The 25584-nt window shown below is 45.0% G+C and overlaps 1 protein-coding gene across 16 annotated transcripts in view; it reads right to left on the bottom strand.

Moving 5' to 3' along the window:
* Nucleotides 1-25584, bottom strand: part of MTSS1 (MTSS I-BAR domain containing 1) — a 175476-nt gene that overhangs the window by 47267 nt on the left and 102625 nt on the right. For all 16 annotated transcript variants that reach the window (XM_073330172.1, XM_073330171.1, XM_073330177.1 and 13 more), the window contains 2 exons: nucleotides 3605-3689; nucleotides 2004-2095 (listed from right to left, as the gene is read on the bottom strand). In XM_073330172.1, coding sequence (XP_073186273.1) covers nucleotides 2004-2095; nucleotides 3605-3689 — 177 coding nt within the window. The remainder of the gene's footprint in view (nucleotides 1-2003; nucleotides 2096-3604; nucleotides 3690-25584) is intronic.

Below are 25584 nucleotides of genomic sequence, written 5' to 3'. Positions count from 1 at the left end.
CTCAGAGCCTGGGTCAGCTGATTCAGGCTCGTAGAGCTTGTGCGGTGGAGACATTTGGGCTCAGGCTGGCTCCCGGGCTCTCAGACACTTCCCCCTTGCAGAGTCTCAGAGCCCAGGCTCTAGCCTGAGCCCAAATGTCTACACTGCAATTTTATAGCCTGACAGTCTGCACCCCATCAGCCTGAGTCAGCTGATGCTAGCCAACTGCTCCCATGCCATGTAGTGTATCACATTGTAGATGTACCCCAATGGACTTTTTTCCAAATAAACTAGGTCTTTACAGAAATCTCAGTGAACACAACACAAAATGAGAGAACTAGCTTGATTCATGACTTATCCACTAACAGCAATGGAACACAGAAGGATTTTGACAGGCCTCTTAGAACATTTGTGTTAAAAAAATTAGTAACCACTAACTGTAAAATAGAGAACACTGTATTTACTATCCCCTTTGAAAGTCAGGGAAGGGATGTCATATCTAGAGCTAGGCAAAACTTTTTGGCTGAAACTCTTTTTGCAAAAAAAAAAAAAAATTAAAATTAAAAATGCAGATTCTGGTTGACCAACATTTCGTGAACATGTGTCATTTTGGCAAATTGTTTTGGTCCCAAGTATGCAATCTCTCATCTGTTTTAACAGTAATACCACCTTGCTCTTATATACTATTTTCCATCAGTAAATCTCAAAGGGATTTATAGTGGAGGTCGGTATCATAATCCCCATTTTACGGATGGGAAAACTGAGGCATAGAAAAGGAAGGGATTGCCCAACATCACCCAGCAGCACAGTGACAGGGCCAGCAACTGAACCCAGGTCTCCTGTATCCCATTCCAGTTGGCTGCACTGAGCCCCAACCTCCACTCTTCAGAGAACCCCACACTTAGGAGCCCTGCAGATCCCTCCTGCCCACTGCTCTCTCTGCTTAAATCTCCCCCAGTCACCTCTGTAGTTGCAAGGGTGAAGGTCAGGGTGTAAATTCCTTCGGAGACTGTTGATGCTTCTATTAGGCCATAACATGAACTGAGTGCTAAGAGGCACTTTCTCCCACAGGGACCACTGTGCAGCCTCCACAGCAGTGTCAACTGCTCTCAGTCCAGCAAGCCTGAGTCACTGCACAGCCATGCAGGAGATCCTGATCTGAATGCTCAGAGCATTATTAGATCAGCAAGCATGATTTTGCTTTGTTCACGCAGACCCAAGGGCTTGAATTTTAAAGGCTAACAGCAAAACATAAACAAGTTCAAATGGCTATGTCAGAGGTCAACTCCCCCCCGTCCCCCCCCAATGCAACGCCTCGTATGTCTGAAATTGTTTCCTGGCAACAGCCATGGCTCCGGCTGCGTGCAAGTGTCCCTCTCTCCCCACACTGGGCACTCTATGGGAGAGATCACCCCACCATGGAACAACACTGCCACTCTTGCTCTGCCAAGTGGGAAGTTGGCTTCTCCTGCCCTCTAACAGATGGTTTTCCAAGTTCTCTTTGAATATTCATCTGTTATATCCTATTGGATATAAACCAAAAAAGACTGAATGCTTCAGAAGACTACACAATATCTGGAGGGCAGTCTGGCTGAGACTTGCCTTAACCTTACAGGTAGTCTACATATCCCAGGGCTGTCGAGTGGTGGGTGCCATATCCCCAGCAGAGCGCATGACAAGGCATCACGCAGCAAGAGATTGCTGAGAGAAACACCATGCCAGACTTAAATTTACAAGAGAAGATTCACCTACGTTTAGTAATATGCTGAAAACAGCCCATTACAGAGTTCACTTAGACCCTTAAGCACCTAGCTTCAAAATTAAGCCTGTAAAGCCTGAAGAATTAGCTAACTATATTTGCTATGTAGTTTTTCAAAAACTAATGAGGAAAATTAGTATAGATACTTAAGCAAGTTTAATATGGTTTACCCAATACCCAATAAAAAGGGAAGTGCCGTGTTAGGAAGAAATCTTGTATGACAACCGTGTCCTATTATACTACAGTGTTCTTCCTCTGTAACTACCTTTTGCATGGTCTTTATCCAGTTGATTGGCCACTTTCTTCCACTCTTCCATCTGTTCTTGAAGTGGGTTTATCAGACAGTCAATTAAAGCACTAATTTTGTTGAAAAAACACAAAGAGCAATCAAATCCTGCAGATGCCCTTATTTCTCTATCCAGAGCCAAGGTCAATATTGGAGTATTTCACTCCGCTGCAACAGTTAATAGTGCCATGGAATGCAAATATCTAAACCCAAAAGTGTTTAAGTGCCTGGTATACAATCAGGTGGTTAAATAGTTGTTAGGACGTGAACCAAATTTCTCTGGTTGGATGAAAGCCAAAGATGGGACAATCAAAAAACCCACATAAGAGGGCAACAAGAATCAGTGTGTAGAAGTTCAGGGACAGTGTGGAATAGAATATAAACCAGAAGAGCGACCTGAAACAGGGCCAATGTAAACGATTAGATTTTTCATTTGTCACACGCTTGCAGAAGTCAGTGTTTGCAGAATGCTCTAGATTGATGTCCTGAAGACTAATGGCTTCTATTTATCCAAAAAGATTGTACAAATACATAATGCTCACGCAGAGCAAAACCAGCAGCACTGCAAGCTTCTATATTCTGCCCCATCCATGTGCCCCAATCCTCATCAGTGGGGACCATGGTGATGGGCTAATTCAGCCCACTCTATGCCCACTGAATTCCTGGCATCTCTACTGAGAATGCCAAGTAGGAGTTTCAATTGTTATTGTGGATTCTGTGATATGGCATTGGGAACTGTGCTCTAGGGAACTGGATTGAGACCAAACTCATTTCAAATAGGCTACTGACCAGCCAATGTTTGGCCATAGCTGACATGAACTGAATTAAAAGCAGTAATTGGGAGATGACAGGACTACCCCCTTTCACCAATCTTCATTCAGTCCCTCAAATTTACCCCATTAAAAAAAAAAACGTATCTAGGTCAAAGAAATGGCAGGTCATGGTTTCCTCTTACCACTGGCAGAGTATGCATTTTACTTCTCTGATAAAAGGTGTTGGAGTAAGCATATTGGCAGCTTTCTTCCTAACACACAACAAGATTGTGTTATTCTTCCCCACCTCACTATTTCTGCATTCTGTCGAAATCTACTGAAATAGGGTGCAGTGGAGGAGTTCAGTTCATGTCAGTTTGCTCCCATACTTTCTTGGCTGCATGTTATTCGGATTCCCATGCATTTGAGAAGACGGGGTGAAGTACTTGCTTTTACTCAGTGACAACACAGAAATTTTAAGCCTGGTCCCCAATACCATGAATTGACTGCTCACTGCTGAGCTACAGTAACGTTGATGATAGGAATTTCCAGCATTTAAAGCAGCTTGAGCTGGCAAGTCCAATTCTCAGAATGAGCAGCTAAATCCCTGATCTTCTCTATTTCTATGAAGTCCAATTTGTTGGGGGAGAGAAAAGAAAGCCTGTTCTCACTGACTTTAAGTCAGAGGTCAGCTGGAAGCCAATACTGGTACACAGCTTAACGTGCTCCTGAATGAAAGGGGCTGTGTAACAATTACGTTTTGACTGTAGTCCAGTAGCCAGTGAAGAGTGATTCCCAAGCTTTGGGCCAGGTTGTGTAATTGCTCACCTTGAAAACTGCCTGAGTTTGGACTCTATACTTCTGTGTCTCATGCACATTCTCGTCAGGGCAGACCCAATTTCTCTGGTACCACCTGCAAATGAAATACAAAAGAGTTAAGGGACAGGGATCTCTCCGATGTGAGACTCTCACTGGGATGTAGATGGAAGCTGAATTAAATATCATATTGTAAAATTAAGTCCTTAGTGTACTATTAACACAGCAGAACCACTAAACAATATTTGACATTTAGGAAAAGACAGATTTATTGCTGGTCACCAGAAGCCCAGAACTGGATTAACAAGAGGACAAAGTAATTTTCTCTCTAGAGGCCTTAGTGTGCCAAGAATGTGTAGAGGATCAACATACTCGCAACATTTTACTTGGAAGGGATCCAAAAGGAGCGCAAGAGCTGGGAGATCAGAGCTGGGTGTGTAGGAGGAAGAAGTAGGGTGAAGAGAGGAGAGAGAGAGAGTTGGGAGCAGTAGCATAAACACTGATCAAGTCAGTGTCTAGAGAGATACAAAAAGATTAGGAGGACTTGTGGCACCGTAGAGACTAATAAATTTATTTGAGCATAAGCTTTCGTGAGCTACAGCTCACTTCACACAGTAATCCAAAGTCTTGAAACAACATATCCAGGACTTTCGACTAATTTCCTTTGGCCAGATTCTTCACAGCCAATACTGCAAAGGTTTTGACATTTAAAACACCCCATTTCAGCACAGATTACGCTCTCTCTTCCCAAACCCAATCCTGTATACAGGACACATATCGGTAGTCATCACAGACCATACATCTATCACTTCACAATATTGCCAGAAGATGGCACTGTTTATGTGCTCTGCACTCCCACTCACTCATTTCAGTGCCTCCAAATGATAACTTCTCTTGACAGCAAACGATTAATTTTTACGACTTTTTCTCCCCAAAGTATATTTTCTTTTAAAGCAAGCATTTGCCCGCTTTATTTGATTAAACAATCATCTTGGCCTTTTCTGTGTTCAGTTAGCTTTTGTTTTGATAGCCATATGGTTCTACCTATATGTAAGCCAAGCTGTAGTTAGCATCTCAACAAACTGCTACGCAACGTCCTAACTAATTGATTAAAAATATTCACCAGGGTTGTGTGAAACACCCATAACAGTTTTAAAACCTCAAAATGTAAAGTTTTTCATTTTGATTGTGATCTTGATCTGCTTTTGCAATATACTTTGAAATTTTGTGAGTTTTGCTAAAAACTAGGGGAAAGAATTTATTTTCAAGTGAAAAGCTCAATATGGTCAATATTCCAATTTTTACATTTAAAAAAATTGCTAAATGTCAAGTTTTTATGTTAAAATTATTTTTACAAAATTTTGGGCCCATCAAATGAATGAAATTGCAAATATTCTGCACAAAAATGCTGTGGGGTTTTATTTTTTGGCTCTTATTATGGCAGAAGCCTTTTATTTACCCTTTTGAACATGTTCAGAATTAAATTCCTTTGAAGAATTAATTTAATAACGAACATACAGAAGTTTGAAGTTTTACTAACATTTATAAGTATTAAGGTGCTGTAGTAGAACTAACAACTGTGCAAAAACAATGACTGAAGAAAACTTGCAGATCTGAATGGGTCTTTACAGTGGAGGCAGATCAGTCGTCTCTCATTAATACTGCAGTTCATACAAAAGCTGTTACTACACATACAGCTGTGTACCAAAAAGCGGAAAAGTCAGACCCCTCATCTCCCACAGTGAAAAACTATGTCAGCTACTGACGGCATCTTTCTTGTCCCACATGCTCAGTATGGTCTTATTCTTCATTCCCCCAACAGAGAACTACCAGGCCATTAAAAAACAAGCAAACTTCTTGTCCTAATGGAGGCAGAACTCCTACTGCAGATTTCAAGGAAGGTCTCCTGAGAAATGGCTGCTAAAACTATCTCCACTGTGATTAGTGGAGTAACTTATCTTTCAAGATACAGTGAAATGCTGCATTACGCAAGAACTGGGGAAACTTGAATAGGAACACAAGTATTCTGGGGTTTTTATAGGTTAAATATTTATGCTTCCCTAACCCCACACCATGAGAAAAGGAAGAGCCATTTAAGAACAGAAAATGGGAAATGGGGAACAACGTGTTTTGTAAAATGGGAAATAAGGGTCAGCTAAAATGAAGAAGGGCACAAATAAAAACTGCCAGGTAGCACTATTCTAACCCAAGTAGCAGTAACCAGCCAACATAAATATGCACATTCAACACCAAGGATATATACTATATAACACAACAACATTGTATGAAACAAGGGAAGGTATTTACTATTAATTGTAAAAAGCTCTTTCAGAGGTGTGAAAAAACTTTTTTTCTCCCAGAAAACAACACTACTTTTGGGATGGACAGTCTTTTAAAAAAACAAACAAACCACCAATTGCCCCCCCTCTACCCCACTTTGAATTTCCATGTTCTTTGGAAGTATTTCTAGAATCATAGTATATATCTGAAAGGTGGTTTATTTTTTTTATACCAGAAACATTAGGTGTAAATGTCAATCTGTGAATGAAAATTACCCTAAAAAAGGGAAATGATGAGCACATCCAAGTTTTTGTATGCCTGTTAGGAAACAAAGTCTAGAACTGTTACAGAAGCATAGAAGGGAAGACGAATGGGCAGAGTCAATGATAACAAGGAGAAGCCGGACCAGCACATGAAATTAAACGTCAGTGAATAGTAAAGAGAAGAGACTGGGAGAAGTTGTCAATGGTTAGCAGGAGGCTTAGTTTGTTAAAATCTTGCTGTGAGTGGGTAGGGCATCTGATAATATGATTGTGATGGGGCGGACCTGGCTCTGAGGGCCCCTACTGAAGGCCTCGCAGCCCTGCCACACCCGCCCCAGAAAAGGGCAGTGGAGAGGGTCCTCCAAGCTGCCTAGAGTGGCTGTATGGGACACAGCGAATCAGAAAGGGGTTGCAGGGAGCAGCCAATCAGGACCCAGCAGGCTAGTATAAGAAATGTTGCAGGGCCAGAGAGAGATCAGTTCTTTGCTAGAGCTGGAGGAGAGTGGATGGTGTATTTGGCTAGGCTGAGGGAGCTACAGGACCTAGGACAGAGCCGTGCTGGCAGAGGCTGGCAGGAACATGAAGGAGCTTTGAGCTGACTGATGGGACTCCACCAGGACAAGGCCCTGAGGTAAGGGTGAAGAATGTTCTGGGGCCACAGGCAAGTGGCCCAGGGAACTGTAGCACTGACACAGTTTATTTAAAAGCAGCGGATGGCTGCTTTCTATAGGATCCCTGGGCTGCGACCCAGAGTAGAGGGCGGGGCTTGGTCAGCCCCACCAGCCACTGGGAAAGTGGCCTGGACTTTGATACTCCCCAGAAGAGGAATTGAACTCTTTTAGGTTTCAGAGTAACAGCCGTGTTAGTCTGTATTCGCAAAAAGAAAAGGAGTACTTGTGGCACCTTAGAGACTAACCAATTTATTTGAGCATAAGCTTTCGTGAGCTACAGCTCACTTCATCAGATGCATACCCTGTCTTCTGCAGGACCTGAGATGGGCCCCCTGTTGGGCTTATATCCGGGATGGGGTTTGATTTATCTCACACACAGACTGTGTGTGACTTGGCCGGAGGGCTGGATCGCTGAAGACTCATCACAAAGCAGAGAGAAAATGCAAGCGCACACACTCTGCCAGAGGGCGCTCGCAAAAAGTGAGGGCACCCCGTTACAATGATGCTGTATAATGTCAGTTAGCTTAATCTTCTTTTTCTCTGTTCAGTGTTGAATTCACCAAGCAATTTCTCATTCTAAGTGGTAAATGTGAAACTTGAACTGATCAGTACCACAAAATGAGTGGTTAATGTTTAAGTCATTTCCAAACAGCACACTAATGTATCTGACTCAGCTCGTCTAAAACCAAAGGAAGTGTTAGGAAACAAGTGAATACCAAAAGTTGCTAAGTAACAAAAGACGATTCATGCTCATACAATAAAACACAAAGAATTGGTTTCTTCAGAACCTTCAAGATCAAATGTGCTACTAAATGAAAATGTATGCATAAATGGAAGAGCAGAGGGACACCGAGTCTGATGATCCCAGAAACAAGACATCTGCAGTGCCCCAGTCAGTATCAAAATATAGCTGCAAAGACTATTTAAGTCCCAGATCCAGACCTTCCAGCAGCTCATCATCATCTTCATCCCAGGGTAACAATAATATGGGACCATTTAAAACAAACAAAAAAAAAAACCAGTTGCATATAGCAACTTGCCATAAACAATTACAGTGCTGTTTGATGCAGACCATGGTGATCTTTGTTCTATTCCTCAAAGCCCTCTCATTTGCAGGCTGCTACCGTCTCAACACAGCAGGCAGCTAATGGCTACACAGTCAATCAGTCCATAGAGGGGTGCAGGTGGCAAGCATGCACTGAAAAAGCTGTTCTGTATGAGCAGGCTTCTGCCGCAGCAAAAAACAAAAACAAACCTGGGGTTCATTCAAAGCATACTGCAACAACAAAGTCACTCTGCATTTCAAATTCCCATTTAAGAGCTAATGTTGTTGAAGTATAATTAAGTGTATGAGACAGAACTGCTGGAAGAGACAATTGGATTTTTAATCTTAACACGCTTTTGATCAGAAAAGCCAGAAAACCACAAATATGTCTGTAAATACCTATCCAGGTGAGAAGGCATGCTGGGTTTATAGGATATCAGAGAGAGAGAGAGAGAGATGCTGAAGAAGAAACAACTGCACTGATACCTGTGAGTATCTCATCTCTGAAGATGACCTACACAATGACACTGGGAGATATCCCTGGAGCCCCTTGATAAAATTCAACCATCAAACTGGGTTGATATCCCTGCCTCTGAATCAACCACCCCCTTTCTCCACCTATCACTAAAGTATCCCTGCCAAAGATTACTTATAACCCAGGACTCTGAAAAATACCCTGAAGAGCAAATGTTTTTCGACTGGAATGGACCAGATTGTACCACACCCCAGGTATTTTAAAAAATATTTTCCAGGGGCAGAAAAAAACCCGCAGGCCCCTACCAGGTCTTCAGCCCCACATCAGATTACACCATTTAAACACTACCATGCTATCAATATATTCAGTATATTTTCCAGGGAGAAAGTTATCTTCTTCTTTCTTGCTACTTCCCTATCTGGGGTTGATGACTTTTATAGCCAAGCTGTTGGGCAAACTGATCTCTCTTGGTATGTCTACACAGCAAAGAAAAACCCATGGCTGGCCCATGCCAGCCAGCTCAGGCTGCCGGGCTGTTTCATTGCTGGGTAGACTTACAGGCTCAGGTTGGAGCCCAAGCTCTGGGACCCTCCCACCCCACAGGGTCCTAGAGCCCAGGTTCCAGCCCAAGCCCATAAGTCTACACAGCAATGAAACAGCCCTTCAGCCTGAGCCCACTGGCACAAGCCAGGCACGGGTTTTCCTGTGCAGATATGTCCTTTTGAGGTCCACTGATACCTGGTCCATGTACTGCATCTTTGATCTCTCCCTCAGTTGTCCTTCCATCTAAAGTCACTGCAAGAGCCACCCTACCAATATAATTCTTCAGTCTCTGCTAAATATGCCCATATCAATATAGCCTAGACCTCCCTCAACTGGCCTTCAACTGGAGCAACCTGCACTAGGCCCTTTACAGCCTCGCTTTATTTCCTATTGTGATATGTCCAACCATTTGACCCTCTCATTATCTTCACTTCTGTGATGGAGAGCATGCTGGCTTCCCTTCCTGTGGCTGGTCCATACATTAATAGGGACTGAATTTCCAGGAACTGAATGTGTGTGTGTATGTATGTGTTGGGGGGGTGACTGGGCTGAGCCACACCACAGGATGGCACTGCAGTACCCACTGTTGGGAGGACTGCTATTGGTCAATCCCAGCACTTCTTAAAGATACTGGCATCGGCTGGTGGGACACTGCCCACACAGACTAGCACCAGGCAGAAGAAGATCTCTTCAAGTCATACGATCTTAGTAGAGCTGATCCAAAATTTGTGAATCTTCAAAATTGCTGAAGCTTGTTGTTGGTTTTGTTTTTAAACTAGCGTTAATTTTTAGCTTCCTCCAGAGGGTCATCACAGATGGAAAGGCAGTCCCATACTTTGGTTCATCATTACAGTAACTTAGTGTCTTGCAGTGATCCCCAGAAGACTGTGGCAGGCGCCAGACACCCCAATGCCGAAAAGCGGCAGCGGGAAGAAGCATTGCCACCGAGAAATGGCAACGCTTCTCGGTGGTATTTCGGCAGCGGCATCTCCTGCGGGCGCACAAAAATGCCCCGGCAGGCACCATGGCACCGTGTTGGGGACCCCTGGTCTTGCCCATAGAATGAGATGTTAACAAACCACTAGCTATTTGGTTCATTACAGAATTATGAAAGTTCACATGGCAATAAGTAATTCAGCCACTAACTAATCCACCAGGCAAACCCTCAGCATTATACTTGGGAGTTTAGCCTCACAACAACACGAATGGAATGTGGGAGGAAGTTCGTGTATTAAGTATGCAGTACAATTGGTGCAGTCTAGTGCTTAAGAGCACAAAACAGGATTTTAAAATCCATATGGGAAAGTATTTTCATATTTAAAATAAAAGTTTTAATGCAAGTATGCATGGACCCTGAAAAGTGAAGTCTACCTACAGTCAAGCATAGGAAGCTGCAGTGAAAGCTTTCCAGCACTAACTCATACACTTTCCGCAACCATGTCCCAGAGAGACCCACCTCTAAAAAGGTGAGATGAGTCTAATCTCCATGCCTGTTCACTTCTTACCCACCAAGACTCTCTACAAGTGGCCAGTTGCAAAGGGAAAACCTATTCACTGAAGAACAGAATGCTGTCAGTTTGTTTCCCAGAAGCAAACAGAGAGCACCAGCTTTCAGCTGCTACCAAACCCAATTGGACAGAGCCAGACAAAAGGCTTTGCATTGCAATACCATCCACTCCCATGCATTCCTGTAGCTGAGAAATTGCTGAACCAATTTAAACTCCATTTTGTTTAAAAGCTGACACTTTGCACAAAGTCCCAGCATGCTTCTATGACACTTACAATCCCCTGAAGACAAGAGATTATAATGGCATATTTAGCAGTCTCCTAGTAAAAGAGATGATAAAGTGTTGGAAGACCCGAGTTCCACTCCCTGCTCTATGACTCCTTGGGCAAGTTCCCTAACTACGTCTCAGTTTCTCCACCTATAAAATGTGGGTAAAATTTATGTACCTTACAGGGCACATTACAATGATTCATTAAACGTCTCTAAAATTCTCTAACACTGTCTAAAGAAATATTCTACAAGTGGAGAATGGCATTACTGCTATACAGTGGAACCTCTCATCAGTATTAAAAAAAACCTGTCATTTTATCAAATTAAAAAAACAGGGTAAAAAAAAAAATCAAGGATTCTGTGTTCTCAGAAATAAAATGCATTATTCACAACACACACATGCGTCCCCCAACCAAGCTTAAGAAGACCAAAAATCTCATTATAAACTAATTAAATGAAATGCTGTGTAATACTGCTACAAGGAGGCCACTGTAAAGGCTTAAATGGTTCTATTTCCATGCCCATTTGTTATTCAACACCACAGAGGAATAAAAGGAGTAGGGATGGGGGGGAAGGGGGAGAGGAAGAGACAGGCTAAATTGCTTTATTAGAATCATTCTGTTCTACTTAATGATCATGTATCAATGAAATGATTATTTGATGAAACGTGCAGCTGTATAACTACAAGGCCTTCTGTATACTCAAAGCAGTTGGCTACAATCAGCCTCTTATCTCTTCTAGCCTTTAACTTCATTGTTGAGCAGGGTACAGAAGGTTAGCTTGACAACTGTCTTTCAGGAAGTGACTTTAAGACTCCACTTAAGTGATTCCTTTTTATCTTCAAGGGGGAAGTCCAAAAGGGAAGGGAGACCATGAAAAGGGGACATAATATTTTGCAATTTCAAAGTTATCAAGAGATGCTTCCATCTCATAGCATAGATTAAACAAGCAGCTGACTATAGGCTCCATTATTAAATACATTAAATACCAAGGCTGTGACAAGCTGATAAGCAGTGGGACATTCTCGACTTATCACTCAACCCTTATTTAAACTCAAGCTGTTGAAATAGCAGACAGTTTCCTTTATGGGTTACAAGCCATGGGGGGACACTTGTGTCCACATGCAGTCCCACAAAAGTAAAGGATGGATTGACGGATAAGTGCCACAGAGACTTGCAGCCATGCTAGGCTCCATACAGCCCAAGAAATCCCAACAGGGCAACTGTTTGCATGCACTAAACCAAACGAACACTGTTACAATATTATAAACTTGTTTAAAACCATGCTATAAACTACCTTTTGGGGGAGGAAGGAGCTTTTGTTTATAGATTTATTTAAGTTAGCACAGGTCTCCGCCCCCCCTCCCCCGAAAAGAATTGTTGGAAAAACAGTTGAGTGTTGGGCAACTCCTAGCTGAACTGCACTTGGAAAACATTTCTAAACATTGTTTGCTCAAGGTGATAAAAACTAAGCAATTTTCTTAGGTACTTAAAATAATTTTTAAAGTTTTCATTCACTTTTTTAAAAATTAGACATCTTTGAAACAAGTGTGAATTTGCAATTGTTACAAGGTCTAAACTCCCTCAACTATTTTCATTTAAATCAGAAAAAAAACCCTACAATTATGACAAGCCAAAGTCATGCACTGCATAGCCATACAATTGTCAACACAGACTAGATGAAGTGTAATAGTCAGTACGACAGCCTATTTGAAAAAGTACTGGGTAATATATATTTAAATGGGCTTAGATATAAACATGACTGAAAATTTGCCCAGGCTATGGGATTCTGTTCCCAGCTTGGCTGAGAAAGAAGTATGCTAAATAGCTATTTTCTCTGTAACTAAGGATGCCAAAGTCTTTGCAGACACAAATCAGAGGAAAACTGCCTCAGAGATGCAGATTCTTGAAGGAGCTATTTGTGTCAATGGTACTAAGGCTTTGTTTACAATAGAAAGGATCTAGCTATACCAGAGGTGGGCAAACTATGGCCCGCAGGCCACATTCAGCCTGCGGGACCCTCCTGCTCGGCCCTTGAGCTCCCCTCCGGGGAGGCTAGCCCCGGTCTCTCCCCCACAGTCCCCCCTCCCCCCGCAGCCACGCTGCCATACAGGCAGCGCTCTGGGCGGCGGGGCTGTGCGCTCCTGCAGGGCAGTGCAGCAGGCTCTGGCCGGGCAGCACGGCTGCAAGACATGCTGCTCTGAGCGGCATGGTAAGGGGGCCGGGGCTGGGGAGTTGGATAAAGGGCAGAGGGTCTCGGGGGCAGTCAGGGGACAGCGAACAGTTGGATGCAGCGGTGGTTCTGCGTGGGGGTCAGTCAGGGGACGTGGTACGGGGGGGTTGGATAGGCGTGGGGTCCCGGGGGGGCCTGTCAGGAGGCAGGGGTGTGGATAGGGGTCGGGGGACTGGAAGCAGAGGGGTTGGATGGGGATGGGGTCCCGGGCGTGGTTAAGGGCGGGGGGTCCCGGGAGGGGGCGGTTAGGGGACAAGGAGCAGGGGGGTTGAATAGGTCAGGGGTTCTGAGGGGGGCAGTCAGGGGGCAGGAAGTGGGAGGGTGCGGATAGGGGGTGGGAGCCAGGCTGTTTGGGGAGGCACAGCCATCCCTACCTGGCCCTCCGTACAGTTTTGCAACCCCAATGTGGCCCTCGGGCCAAAAAGTTTGGCCACCGCAGCTAAAAAAATACATAGTTATGCCAGCACCCCCCCCAGTGGCGATGCAGCTTATACTAGCTAAAGGGGTTCTTTTGACAGTATAGCTTATATCAGTTCCCCCAAATAAAATAAACTATATTGACATAAGTGCTTGCACCATACAGCTTTTGCCAATATAGTTATGTCCGTCAGGGGTGTAATATTTCAAACTCCTTACCAACGTATCTGTGCTGGCAAAACTTTTAAGATGTGGACCAGACCTAGTAATTAATTAATGTGAATGATGGATCTCAGTAAAATATAGAGGCACAGACTATTCCTGAAGAGCAACAAAACTCTGCCCTCTGAGGATCTCCAAACAAGGTTTGGGAATTTAAAAACAAAACCCACAAAAACAAAATAAAACCCCTCAATCTGAGAAAACGCGTGAACGGTTTCAGTCTAAATTCATTTGTTAATATCTGTATTCAAGATGTTCAATTTAGAATAGAATGTTTGATTAGGTCTTTGACATCCACACACAGTGGGTGCACTTAGTGCAATACTTGGTTGAGTTTAGGAAATGGGAAGAGCATGCAAATACACAAGTGTTCACTGGACTATGCCAGATAACTGGGCACCAGAACGCTCTGTGACATCCTATATGTATTAAGGGTTAGATGAAACTGATGACATATGCAGGACATCACTGCTACTGGAATTCTGTTTGATATTCACATGGAAGGGTGAGTTGGATCCAAACACAGCTAAGTCTAACAGGTGCAAAAAGCAGAACAAAGAATTTGTCACTGAAGGCAGCAGCTACAACTGAGAGAACACACAGTGAGCAGTTCTGCAGAGTATGGCAGTGCTGTTTTTAAAACTGCCACTTTTCTGAGCAGAACAACTCTAGAGCAGTTTCCTTGGCAGGGTACAAGGGAGGATGGTGGGGTAACAAAAGGAGAAAATTCACTAAATGCTATATTAAAGTTAACACATTTTCCATAAAATTTCACAGGTCTTCATTCAACATACAGGAATACAGTACGAAAGTTTAAATTAAAATGGCAACATCAACCAACAACAACAATTAAATGCACAATTAAGCAGAACAGCACCACATGGTCTTCTGCACAACACAGCCCAATAAAGCATGTAGAGGAATGCTATACTCCATTTCCAGGTATTCCATGATGTGCTTCATTTCCCACTTGTGAATGTCTTTCGCTTTGCATTAGTGTTAACATTCTTTCACTGTGGTTAGTGTGGTATGACTGTCAGAACAAGTTTTTATTGCACACCTAAATGCACACTCTCCAAAGGCAGCTGCTGAGCATTCTGTGAAGCCAATTTTAAAAATCTGATCTCAACTGTATTTCGAAATACCTGTGAACTCTATCTCCCGGGAATAATTCACTGTTGAAATTTGTTTTAACATGGATTGGTACAAAGAATGGAGCTTTAAAATTAACTGTCTTTTCCCACCACTTCTCTAGACAGCAATTTCTTAAGCAAAATTTGGAGAATTTATTAACTCCTTTAACCAAACGACAACCAACACAAGTATTAAGTTTAAATTGGATAACTGTGCCACTAAAATGATTACCTAGATTCCATGAAACCTGCTAAGCTATTTTATCCAGTGCTATGTTCAAAGACCAATGCTGTGCTGGTCTGGCACTAATATTTTGCATTAGTGCAACTACTTTCATCTCTAGCTTTCCTACATTTGTTACCTAGTTATGCTTTTCCACAAATGGAGGGAGACTAGCACCACAAAGCCTAACACCAGCTGGCTGTTTAAACCCAGTAGGCACAAGAATTTAGTACACAACATTGACATCAATGGAAAAAAGCAATACTCCACCTGTTATGAAAAACATAATGAGGACAATAATCTGAACACACGAAAGTCAAGTGTCTTTGCTCTTCTGGCCACATAAATGCACTAAACGATACAAACTCTGAAATAAACTAAATCTAATTATAAAATGTTTCAATTTTGAATTTAAAAACAGTACTGTAGCTACTTTTCCCCCTCTGCATATACGCACAGTAGAGGACTACGCTTTTTACATTAAGCAGCTTGCATACCCATTAACAGATTAATTTAGAGGCGGGAAACCTGATGAGGCCAGCTCTTGTTCTCCAAATAAATTCTTTGCAGGCTTGAGTTAACAGCTCAGCTGGCAAATGTACTGTTTACCCCAAAATTCTTTACAACAATCGAAATTGGCATGCTGAATTTAAAGCACCTCTGTTCAAAGCATGGAGCATAAAAGTGGGAATAGCTTCCTGAGATTTTCTTACTTTGCAAGTAAAACCTGCAAATCTTACAAAAAACATCCATTTAAAAAAGCTGTGCGTTGTTGTAGTGCATGGCAATTCTGGAGCAAACCAAGATGTTTAAGGTGTTCATTTACATGCAAATACCAAGTGTAAGGGGACTGTTGCCCCCTTACTAACATTCAGTGGGGGGTGTTTTAGTTGCAGCTCCCAGTACTAAAAGGGGGAAGGGTCGAAGGGAAAGCAGGACCCTGAGACTGACAGTCCCCAGGAACAATGGGGAGAGGCCAATGCTCCAGGTCAGCCTGAATGACAGGGCAGGCAGGCTAATCAGGGAGTCAGGAGGCCAGGGAGGTCCCGTCCTCCCTGTGAGCTGGAATTGCCTGGGTCAGACAGAGTGGGGCTGAGCAAAGGAGAAAACAGGGGACCAAGCTGAGCTGGGGATCAGAGCTGTGCCAGAGCCAGAGGGACCAGAAAAGCAGCCCAGAGAGAGCAGACCCTGTGCTGGGAGCAGAGCTGCAGCTCCAAAGCCAGAGGCACAGCCCAGAGAGAGCAGACTTGCCCCGGGAGGAGAGCTGTAGCAACCAGAGCCAGAGGGGCCAGAAAAGCAGCCCAGGAAGCAGGTCAGTGCTGGCAGCAGAGTCACAGAAGCAGCCTGCAGAGCAGACCTGTCCTGGGAGCAGAGCTGCAGCAACCAAAGGCAGAGGGGCCAGAGAAGCAGCCCAGGGAGCTGGAGGCAGAGCAGCAGCCATGCTGAGGCAGAGCGGGGCTGGGACTGGGGCAGTCCGGAGCCAGGTGTGGTGAGCAGCTGGGGAGAGCGAGGGGGATCCTGGGCAGCAGACCCAGCACAGGAAGACGCCTCAGCCAGGAGGCTCTGCAGGCCAGACTCGGAGGGGGATTGGTAACCCCGACAGGGCGGGCGCAATGCTGGGAAGAAGGGGCCTGACACCTAGAGCCTGAGAGTCTGTGGCCACCACCAGAGCGAGTGTCCAACCCACAGCATCCCTGCAGCAGCCAGAGCCTTACAAGGAACAGACTGTGAACTGCCCTGACGTTCCAGAGACACTGTTTGTGATGTTCCCTGCCACAGAGTGGGGTGATGTGTTTCCTTTAACCTTTCCCATTTTCCCTTATTCTTTTTAAAATTAATTGTTGATTAAATAACTTGCATTTGCTTTAACTTGTATGTAATGGTCAGTGGGTCAGAGAAGTGCCCAGTGCAGAGAGAGTACCCCGGAGTGGGGACACCCTAGCCCCTGTCCCAGGTGACCACAGCAGGGTTGGGGGTCGAGCCCCCCAGGAATCCTGGGCCCTGCCTTGTTGGGGTTACAAGGACTCTGCCAGACAGGAGGGTGGAAGGGGAGGCCTCTGGGTAAAGGAAGTGGGAGTGAGGACTCAGATCCTTTCGCTGGCCCACTTCACCGGGGTAGTGCAGAAGCCAGGAAAGTTCCCCACAATAGTGGGACTATTCCCCCACTTACACAAGCATAGCATATGCTCATGTCTCACTGCTGCAGAGCTATCAGTGAAGGCGAGAAAAAGGGAAGTAAAATGCATGGACAAGGCAGGAAGTACCAGTGCAGGATTTAGCACTGTCCACAAAATACAGCAACGTGTCTTTTTGATTTCTTCTTTAAGGAGATCCCCACAACTATGATGGAAACTTAAGAGCTCAGATTGTTAGACTGCACACAAAATAACGTTGCTGTATAGTTGCTGCTACGATATACACAAATTAAGCAAAAAACAAGTTTCAGATTTTGGACAAGAAAGCTTAAAGACACTTTGTGCATTCCCTCACTGAAACGAATTGTAAAAAGCTCTGAGAAACCCACCCTTAAAGGCGACAGTTTTTTCCCTACCCACGGACACCAAGACAAAAGCTAAAAGAAGGAAGGAAAGCGCGCAAGAGGGGGGAAAAAAAGATTAATAGAGACTTAGCATGCCCTGCGATTCAAGACTTGAAAAGGAAGACAAAGTTCCTCTGCACACCTATAAAGGACAGTGCCATCACCCCGTCTACTTTACAACTTTTAACAGTTTGTAATCAGTCAAGGTTCTCTGGCTCTACACAAAGGTTCTGTCCACACACAATACTGCTGCTGCTCCCGCCTTAGTGACTATGGCAGCTAGCAACGTTCCCTTCCCTGCCAGCATATGCAGCTGGCACATGGCTGTCTTCTTGTAACTCATTTGGCCCGCTTCATCTCCCCCCTCCCTTCACACAGAGTACTTGTGTAACCAGTTTAGCTGGTTGTCCTTCCTCCCAGCATTTTGTGCAGTGGAACGAGGGTGACTAGACAGCAAGCATGAAAAATTGGGACACGAGGTGGGGGGTAATAGGAGCCTATATAAGAAAAAGACCCAAAAATCGGGACATTTGGTCACCCTAAGTGGAACATCCCAGAGCACATTGCCCACTGCTGCTGTGTGCATGACTTCTAGATGCTCAGTTCCCACCTCAGGCATTAGCTGCCCAAATTTATCGAGAATGACCTGAAAGACGACGTGGTAAAGCAGCCTGGTAGGTGTGGACAGAAACACAGTGGACGCTTGTTTGTATTGGGAAAAATGTTTTTATGTCAACACAACTCAACCATGTGTGTTAAACAGGTCAAATGCCAGTGTCACAACCTAGTTACAGAGATTCTCTGGTGTACTTGAGAGGACCTATCAGCAAAAGAAGCTAAGCTCTGGGATAACACCAACATATCTGGACACAGATATTTTCTCTGTACTTCCTAAAGCACATCAAAATACATTTTGCCCTGTTTTTCAAGGTTAAGTTGACTTATGCCTAATGATACTGAGATCGGCATCTGGTCATCTGACTTTTTGGTACTGAGGTAAGTTCATGCAAATCTCACATCTTCTCAAGCCTCATTACCACTCCTTTGTTCAACTTTGTTCAGCCTTTGCTTAGGAAGGCAGGGCTAGTTTATAAAATTATCAGCTAAACATGACAGGAAATGTCAGAGGAGGCAAAAGGGCTGTTGACCTAGGCTCTTAGTGCTCTGGTGCACATAATGCCAGCATCTAAATTGCAGGTTTCCAGGAAACTACTTGGAAAGATTCGCCTGCTATTTAGAATTTATTAACTATTCCCAGAGGAAGTAGTTTGATTTAGTGCCATGTTCCCACATTAGTAGTGATGCTCTTGTATTATAGACTTCCCTCCCCCCATCCCCCATTCTCTTTCTCTCTGTCGACCATGAAGCAGGACTCTGTTCATTTCACCCAGCTGTTCCTCTGAAGACAGTCAACATGAGAACCAGGCTACTCTCAGACAAAGAGCATGACCCAATTACAGACCATTTTATAAGTTTAACATTCGTTATGCTCTAATGGGGTAGTAGGGAGCAGTAACTCCTCCTGCAATGTCTTTTAGAGTGCATTTATAATTTCCTGATTTTGTGGGAGACATGCCCTCTAATGCAGTAGTCTCCAAACTTTTCGGCTCACGCACCCCCAGGGTGAAGACCGGAAGACCTGCCGCAGATGTGCCGCTGATGGAAGAAGACTGGAAGACCTGCCGCAGACGCGCTACCGGAGGGGAACACCAGCTGTGGATGTGCAGAGCTGCCGAAGAAAAAAAAAAGTCGGGGTGCCGTCCGGCGGCGCTCCTGCTGCCGTGCACCGCCTGGGATCATCTCATGCACCCCAATTTGGAGACCACTGCTCTAATGGATGGACCACAGAGAGGTTAAGAGATCGTCTACTGTGATCTCAAGTGGTGAAGACCTGCATTTTGGAAGCTAAAGGACCTGAGTTCTAGTCTCAGATCCCCAGATCAAAGTATGATTCATTTAAAACTGTTTGTATGCAGCGCATGAATGAGTTACAAATCATGGCCAAGGGTGGGACAGAGGAGCTCCAGATGGAAGGTGTGGTCCTGAAGATCAGAAAAAACAGTCCACAGGACAAGAATGCAACATCTCTGAAAGGGTGCGAGACAGAGGGAGACCAACCATAGCTACTGCATATGGTATTAATTACTCTCTACACTGTACGATTGCTCATAATGCTTTAAGGCCGGGGTAATTATTTTTTGTCAAGGTCCAAATTTCTTGGTCAAGGTACAGACTCCAAAGAAAATAATAATGATAATAATTAGTAAATAAAAAGATTTTGCAATCTGGTGATCCGTATTTGGCCTGCAGTCCGCTTATTGACTACCCTTGCTTTAAGGGAACCATGCGTCCCAATTAACACTATGCCCAAAATATCGCATTATGGACACATCAATAAATGTGTCTTATATTTGACGGTAAACGTCAATGAAAAACAATATAAGAGATCAAATGAAACTTCTGACAAAAAAAATCAAAGCTATATTAAGATCAGTGATCAAAATTATTTTAGATCACATAAATTCAACCATAGGGAGCATGTTTGTTTTGTTTCCTTCTGTGTGGTCTGTCTCTCACACAGTTTACCTGCTACATCTTAGGTTTTGGTTGATTTTTTAAATAGGAAATTATGAATATGAATTGCAAAATATTAGCTTCTTTATACCTCTATTTCTCCAACTGTAAAATGGGAATAATGGAACTTAACCATCTTTCTGAAATGCTTTGCTTTCTAAGAATGAATATTGCCACAAGTACTAAAATGAATACAGCATGTTTAACATCCAAAAGCTCTTTCCCTTGCTTCAGCAAAATTTGTATCAGTTATCCATTAAGTACAGGGCTGTTCTGCTGTAACTACAGAGTTGTATCAATGATTCTCATCAAGTTTTGATACTTGTGAGCCTTAAATAGCATCCAGTTATTAAACTAGTAAAAATACTTTGTAATATTTAATACCGGAAATGAGATATTGCACTATATGAAAGAATGGGATGGTCAGAAGTGTGGTGATCCTTAGAAATGTATGCTATATGCAAAATATACAAGTTGGTTATGCTCTGGTATGTATAACATCTTATCAGTCTTGAGACATCCAATGGAATAGAAGTTTCACTGCTTTACTTCCTTCCACCCCACAAATCTCTTCTCCACAATCAGTTTCCATTTGAAGCATCAATACCCAACAGCCAATCTCACCATCTGCAGCTTGCAAGGCCATTTACTTATGGAAAAATAGATATGCACTACTTGTCTACTATTTTGCTCTTTTGCAACAGAACTGTGATCAAATCCGTGCTTCCATCCTGTAAATAAACTTTGGATCACTAGCTACTGCATTAAAGTACTGGAGCTAGGTCCCAGCTCTTCTGGTTAATTCTCTTACATACTATACGTGTATATATCCACATACATAGAGAGAAGGTTCAAAATCTCTCACTGCATATGCATTTTCAGCTTTGTACATAGTATTAAAGAGAGGAGCAGGCTGATATCAAGTGACTATCATGCAGAAAAAGCCTTTAAAACATCAAAAACCTTAGAAAGCCTACACACTGTGAGACCTCTTCCCACTATACAGAACTAAAGCCACACCTTCCTAAGGCCTGGTCTACACTAGGACTTTAGGTCGAATTTAGCAGCGTTAAATCGATGTAAACCTGCACCCGTCCACACGATGAAGCCCTTTATTTCGACTTAAAGGGCTCTTAAAATCTATTTCCTTACTCCACCCCTGACAAGTGGATTAGCGCTTAAATCGACCTTGCCGGCTCAAATTCGGGGTACTGTGGACGCAATTCGATGGTATTGGCCTCCGGGAGCTATCCCAGAGTGCTCCATTGTGACCGCTCTGGACAGCACTCTCAACTCAGATGCACTGGCCAGGTAGACAGGAAAAGAACCGCGAACTTTTGAATCTCATTTCCTGTTTGGTCAGCGTGGCAAGCTGCAGGTGACCAGGCAGAGCTCATCAGCACAGGTGACCATGATGGAGTCCCAGAATCGCAAAAGAGCTCCAGCATGGACCGAACGGGAGGTATGGGATCTGATCGCTGTTTGGGGAGAGGAATCCGTGCTATCAGAACTCCGTTCCAGTTTTCGAAATGCCAAAACCTTTGTCAAAATCTCCCAGGGCATGAAGGACAGAGGCCATAACAGGGACCCGAAGCAGTGCCGCGTGAAACTGAAGGAGCTGAGGCAAGCCTACCAGAAAACCAGAGAGGCGAACAGCCGCTCTGGGTCAGAGCCCCAAACATGCCGCTTCTATGATGAGCTGCATGCCATTTTAGGGGGTTCAGCCACCACTACCCCAGCCATGTTGTTTGACTCCTTCGATGGAGGCAATACGGAAGCAGGTTTTGGGGACGAAGAAGATGATGATGTTGAGGTTGTAGATGGCTCACAGCAAGCAAGCGGAGAAACCGGTTTTCCCGACAGCCAGGAACTGTTTCTCACCCTGGACCTGGAGCCAGTACCCCCCGAACCCACCCAAGGCTGCCTCCTGGACCCAGCAGGCGGAGAAGGGACCTCCAGTGAGTGTACCTTTTAAAATACTATACATGGTCATGTGAAAGGATTACTTTGCCCTGGCATTCGCGGTTCTCCTAAATGTACTCCTAAAGCCTTTGCAAAAGGTTTCTGGGGAGGGCAGCCTTATTGCGTCCTTAATGGTAGGACGCTTTACCACTCCAGGCCAGTAACACGTACTCGGGAATCATTGTAGAACAAAGCATTGCAGTGTATGTTTGCTGGCATTCAAACAACATCCGTTCTTTATCTCTCTGTGTTATCCTCAGGAGAGAGAGATATAATTCATGGTCACCTGGTTGAAATAGAGTGCTTTTCTTCAGGGGACACTCAGAGGAGCCCATTCCTGCTGGGCTGTTTGCCTGTGGCTAAACAGAAATGTTCCCCGCTGTTAGCCACAGGGAGGGGGGAAGGTTGAGGGGGTAGCCACGCGGTGGGGGGAGGCAAAATGCGACCTTGTAATGAAAGCACATGTGCTATGTATGTAATGTTAACAGCAAGGATTACCCTGAAAGAGTGTAGCCACTGTTTTATAAAATGTGTCTTTTTAAATACCGCTGTCCCTTTTTTTTTCTCCACCAGCTGCATGTGTTTCAATGATCACAGGATCTTCTCCTTCCCAGAGGCTAGTGAAGCTTAGAAAGAAAAAAAAAACGCACTCGCGATGAAATGTTCTCCGAGCTCATGCTGTCCTCCCACACTGACAGAGCACAGACGAATGTGTGGAGGCAAATAATGTCAGAGTGCAGGAAAGCACAAAATGACCGGGAGGAGAGGTTGCGGGCTGAAGACAGGGCTGAAGCTCAAATGTGGCGGCAGCGTGATGAGAGGCAGGATTCAATGCTGAGGCTGCTGGAGGACCAAACCAGTATGCTCCAGTGTATGGTTGAGCTGCAGCAAAGGCAGCTGGAGCACAGACTGCCACTGCAGCCCCTCTGTAACCAACCGCCCTCCTCCCCAAGCCTCCACACCCAGACGCCCAAGAACGCAGAGGGGGGGGCCTCCGGCCAACCAGCCACTCCACCACAGAGGATTGCCCAAAAAAAAGAAGGCTGTCATTCAATAAATTTTAAAGTTGTAAACTTTTAAAGTGCTGTGCTTAAAGTGCTGTGTGGCATTTTCCTTCCCTCCTCCACCACCCCTCCTGGGCTACCTTGGTAGTCATCCCCCTATTTGTGTGATGAATGAATAAAGATTGTGAAGCAACAATGACTATTGCCTCTGCAAGCGGTGATTGACGGGAGGAGGGGCGGGTGGTTAGCTTATAGGGAAGTAGAGTGAACCAAGGGGCGGGGGGGTTTCATCAAGGAGAAACAAACAGAACTTTCACACCGTAGCCTGGCCAGTCATGAAACTGGTTTTCAAAGCTTCTCTGATGCGTACCGCGCCCTCCTGTGCTCTTCTAACCGCCCTGGTGTCTGGCTGTGCGTAACCAGCAGCCAGGCGATTTGCCTCAACCTCCCACCCCGCCATAAACATCTCCCCCTTACTCTCACAGATATTGTGGAGCACACAGCAAGCAGTAATAACAGTGGGAATATTGGTTTCGCTGAGGTCTAAGCGAGTCAGTAAACTGCGCCAGCGCGCCTTTAAACGTCCAAATGCACATTCTACCACCATTCTGCACTTGCTCAGCCTGTAGTTGAACAGCTCCTGACTACTGTCCAGGCTGCCTGTGTACGGCTTCATGAGCCATGGCATTAAGGGGTAGGCTGGGTCCCCAAGGATACATATAGGCATTTCAACATCCCCAACAGTTATTTTCAGGTCTGGGAATAAAGTCCCTTCCTGCAGCTTTTGAAACAGACCAGAGTTCCTGAAGATGCGAGCGTCATGTACCTTTCCCGGCCATCCCACGTTGATGTTGGTGAAACGTCCCTTGTGATCCACCAGAGCTTGCAGCACTATCGAAAAGTACCCCTTGCGGTTTATGTACTCGGCGGCTTGGTGCTCCGGTGCCAAGATAGGGATATGGGTTCCGTCTATGGCCCCACCACAGTGAGGGAATCCCATTGCAGCAAAGCCATCCACTATGACCTACACATTTCCCAGGGTCACTACCCTTGATAGCAACAGATCTTTGATTGCGTGGGTTACTTGCATCACAGCAGCCCCAACAGTAGATTTGCCCACTCCAAATTGATTCCCAACTGACCGGTAGCTGTCTGGCGTTGCAAGCTTCCACAGGGCTATCGCCACTCGCTTCTCAACTGTGAGGGCTGCTCTCATCTTGGTATTCTTGCGCCTCAGGGCAGGGGAAAGCAAGTCACAAAGTTCCATGAAAGTGCCCTTACGCATGCGAAAGTTTCGCAGCCACTGGGAATTGTCCCAGACCTGCAACACTATGCGGTCCCACCAGTCTGTGCTTGTTTCCCGAGCCCAGAATCGGCATTCCACAGCATGAACCTGCCCCATTAGCACCATGATGCATGCATTGGCAGGGCCCATGCTTTGAGAGAAATCTGTGTCCATGTCCTGATCACTCACGTGACCGCGCTGACGTCGCCTCCTTACCCGGTATCGCTTAGCCAGGTTCCGGTGCTGCATATACTGCTGGATAATGCGTGTGGTGTTTAATGTGCTCCTAATTGCCAAAGTGAGCTGAGCGGCCTCCATGCTTGCCTTGGTATGGCGTCTGCACAGAAAAAAGGCACGGAACGATTGTCTGCCGTTACTCTGACAGAGGGAGGGGCGACTGACGACACGGCTTACAGGGTTGGCTTCAGGGAGTTAAAATCAACAAAGGGGGTGTCTTTACATCAAGGAGTATTTCAGGCAGGACTTCACGGAGGGTTCCAATAAGAAATGGTGCACCTAAGTTATCGTTCTTATTGGAACAAGAAGGTTAGCCTGGCCTCTGATTGATACATGGCTAGATTTACCTCGCTGCACCTTCTCTGTGAGTGACTGCAGTGTGACCTAGAAGAATGAGTCCCCTAGACGGGGGGGGGGGGGGAAGCAAATGAATACAGAACAAATCTGGTCTATTTCTTGTTTTGATCCACTCCATCTATCTTTTACATCTTTGGCTGGTAGCAGACGGTGCAGAAGGACTGCATGCCATCCACATCTCATGGCTGCTCGGCAGAAGATGGTACAGTACGACTGCTAGCAATCCGTATCGCCTGCCTGCTCACCATAAGATGGTTCAATAGGACTGACTGCAGGACTAAAGAGAATGACCTGGTCAAGTCACTCTAAATTAAGTCCCTGCGCCCATATCTGTCCAGGCGCTCCCAGCCGACGTGGCCAGGAGCACCTCGGATATGGCGATGACGGCTACCAGTCGTACTGTACCGTCTGCTGCCACAAGGCAAGGGGTTGCTGCTACTGTGTAGTAAAGCCGTACCGCGTCTGCCAGCACCCAGGAGACATAGGGTAACGGTTACCTGAGCGGGCTCCATGCTTGCCGTGGTATGGCATCTGCACAGGTAACTCAGGAAAAAAGGCGCAAAACGATTGTCTGCCCTTGCTTTCACGGAGGGAGGGAGGGAGGGAACGGGGGCCTGACGATATGTACCCAGAACCACCCGCGACAATGTTTTAGCCCCATCAGGCATTGGGATCTCAACCCACAATTCCAAGGGGCAGCGGGGACTGCGGGAACTGTGGGATAGCAACGCACAGTGCAACACTCCGGAAGTC

This window comes from Lepidochelys kempii, chromosome 2 (genome assembly GCF_965140265.1).
Source record: "Lepidochelys kempii isolate rLepKem1 chromosome 2, rLepKem1.hap2, whole genome shotgun sequence".
Lineage (NCBI taxonomy): Eukaryota > Metazoa > Chordata > Testudines > Cheloniidae > Lepidochelys > Lepidochelys kempii.
This window is presented reverse-complemented; position numbering and strand designations above follow the sequence as displayed.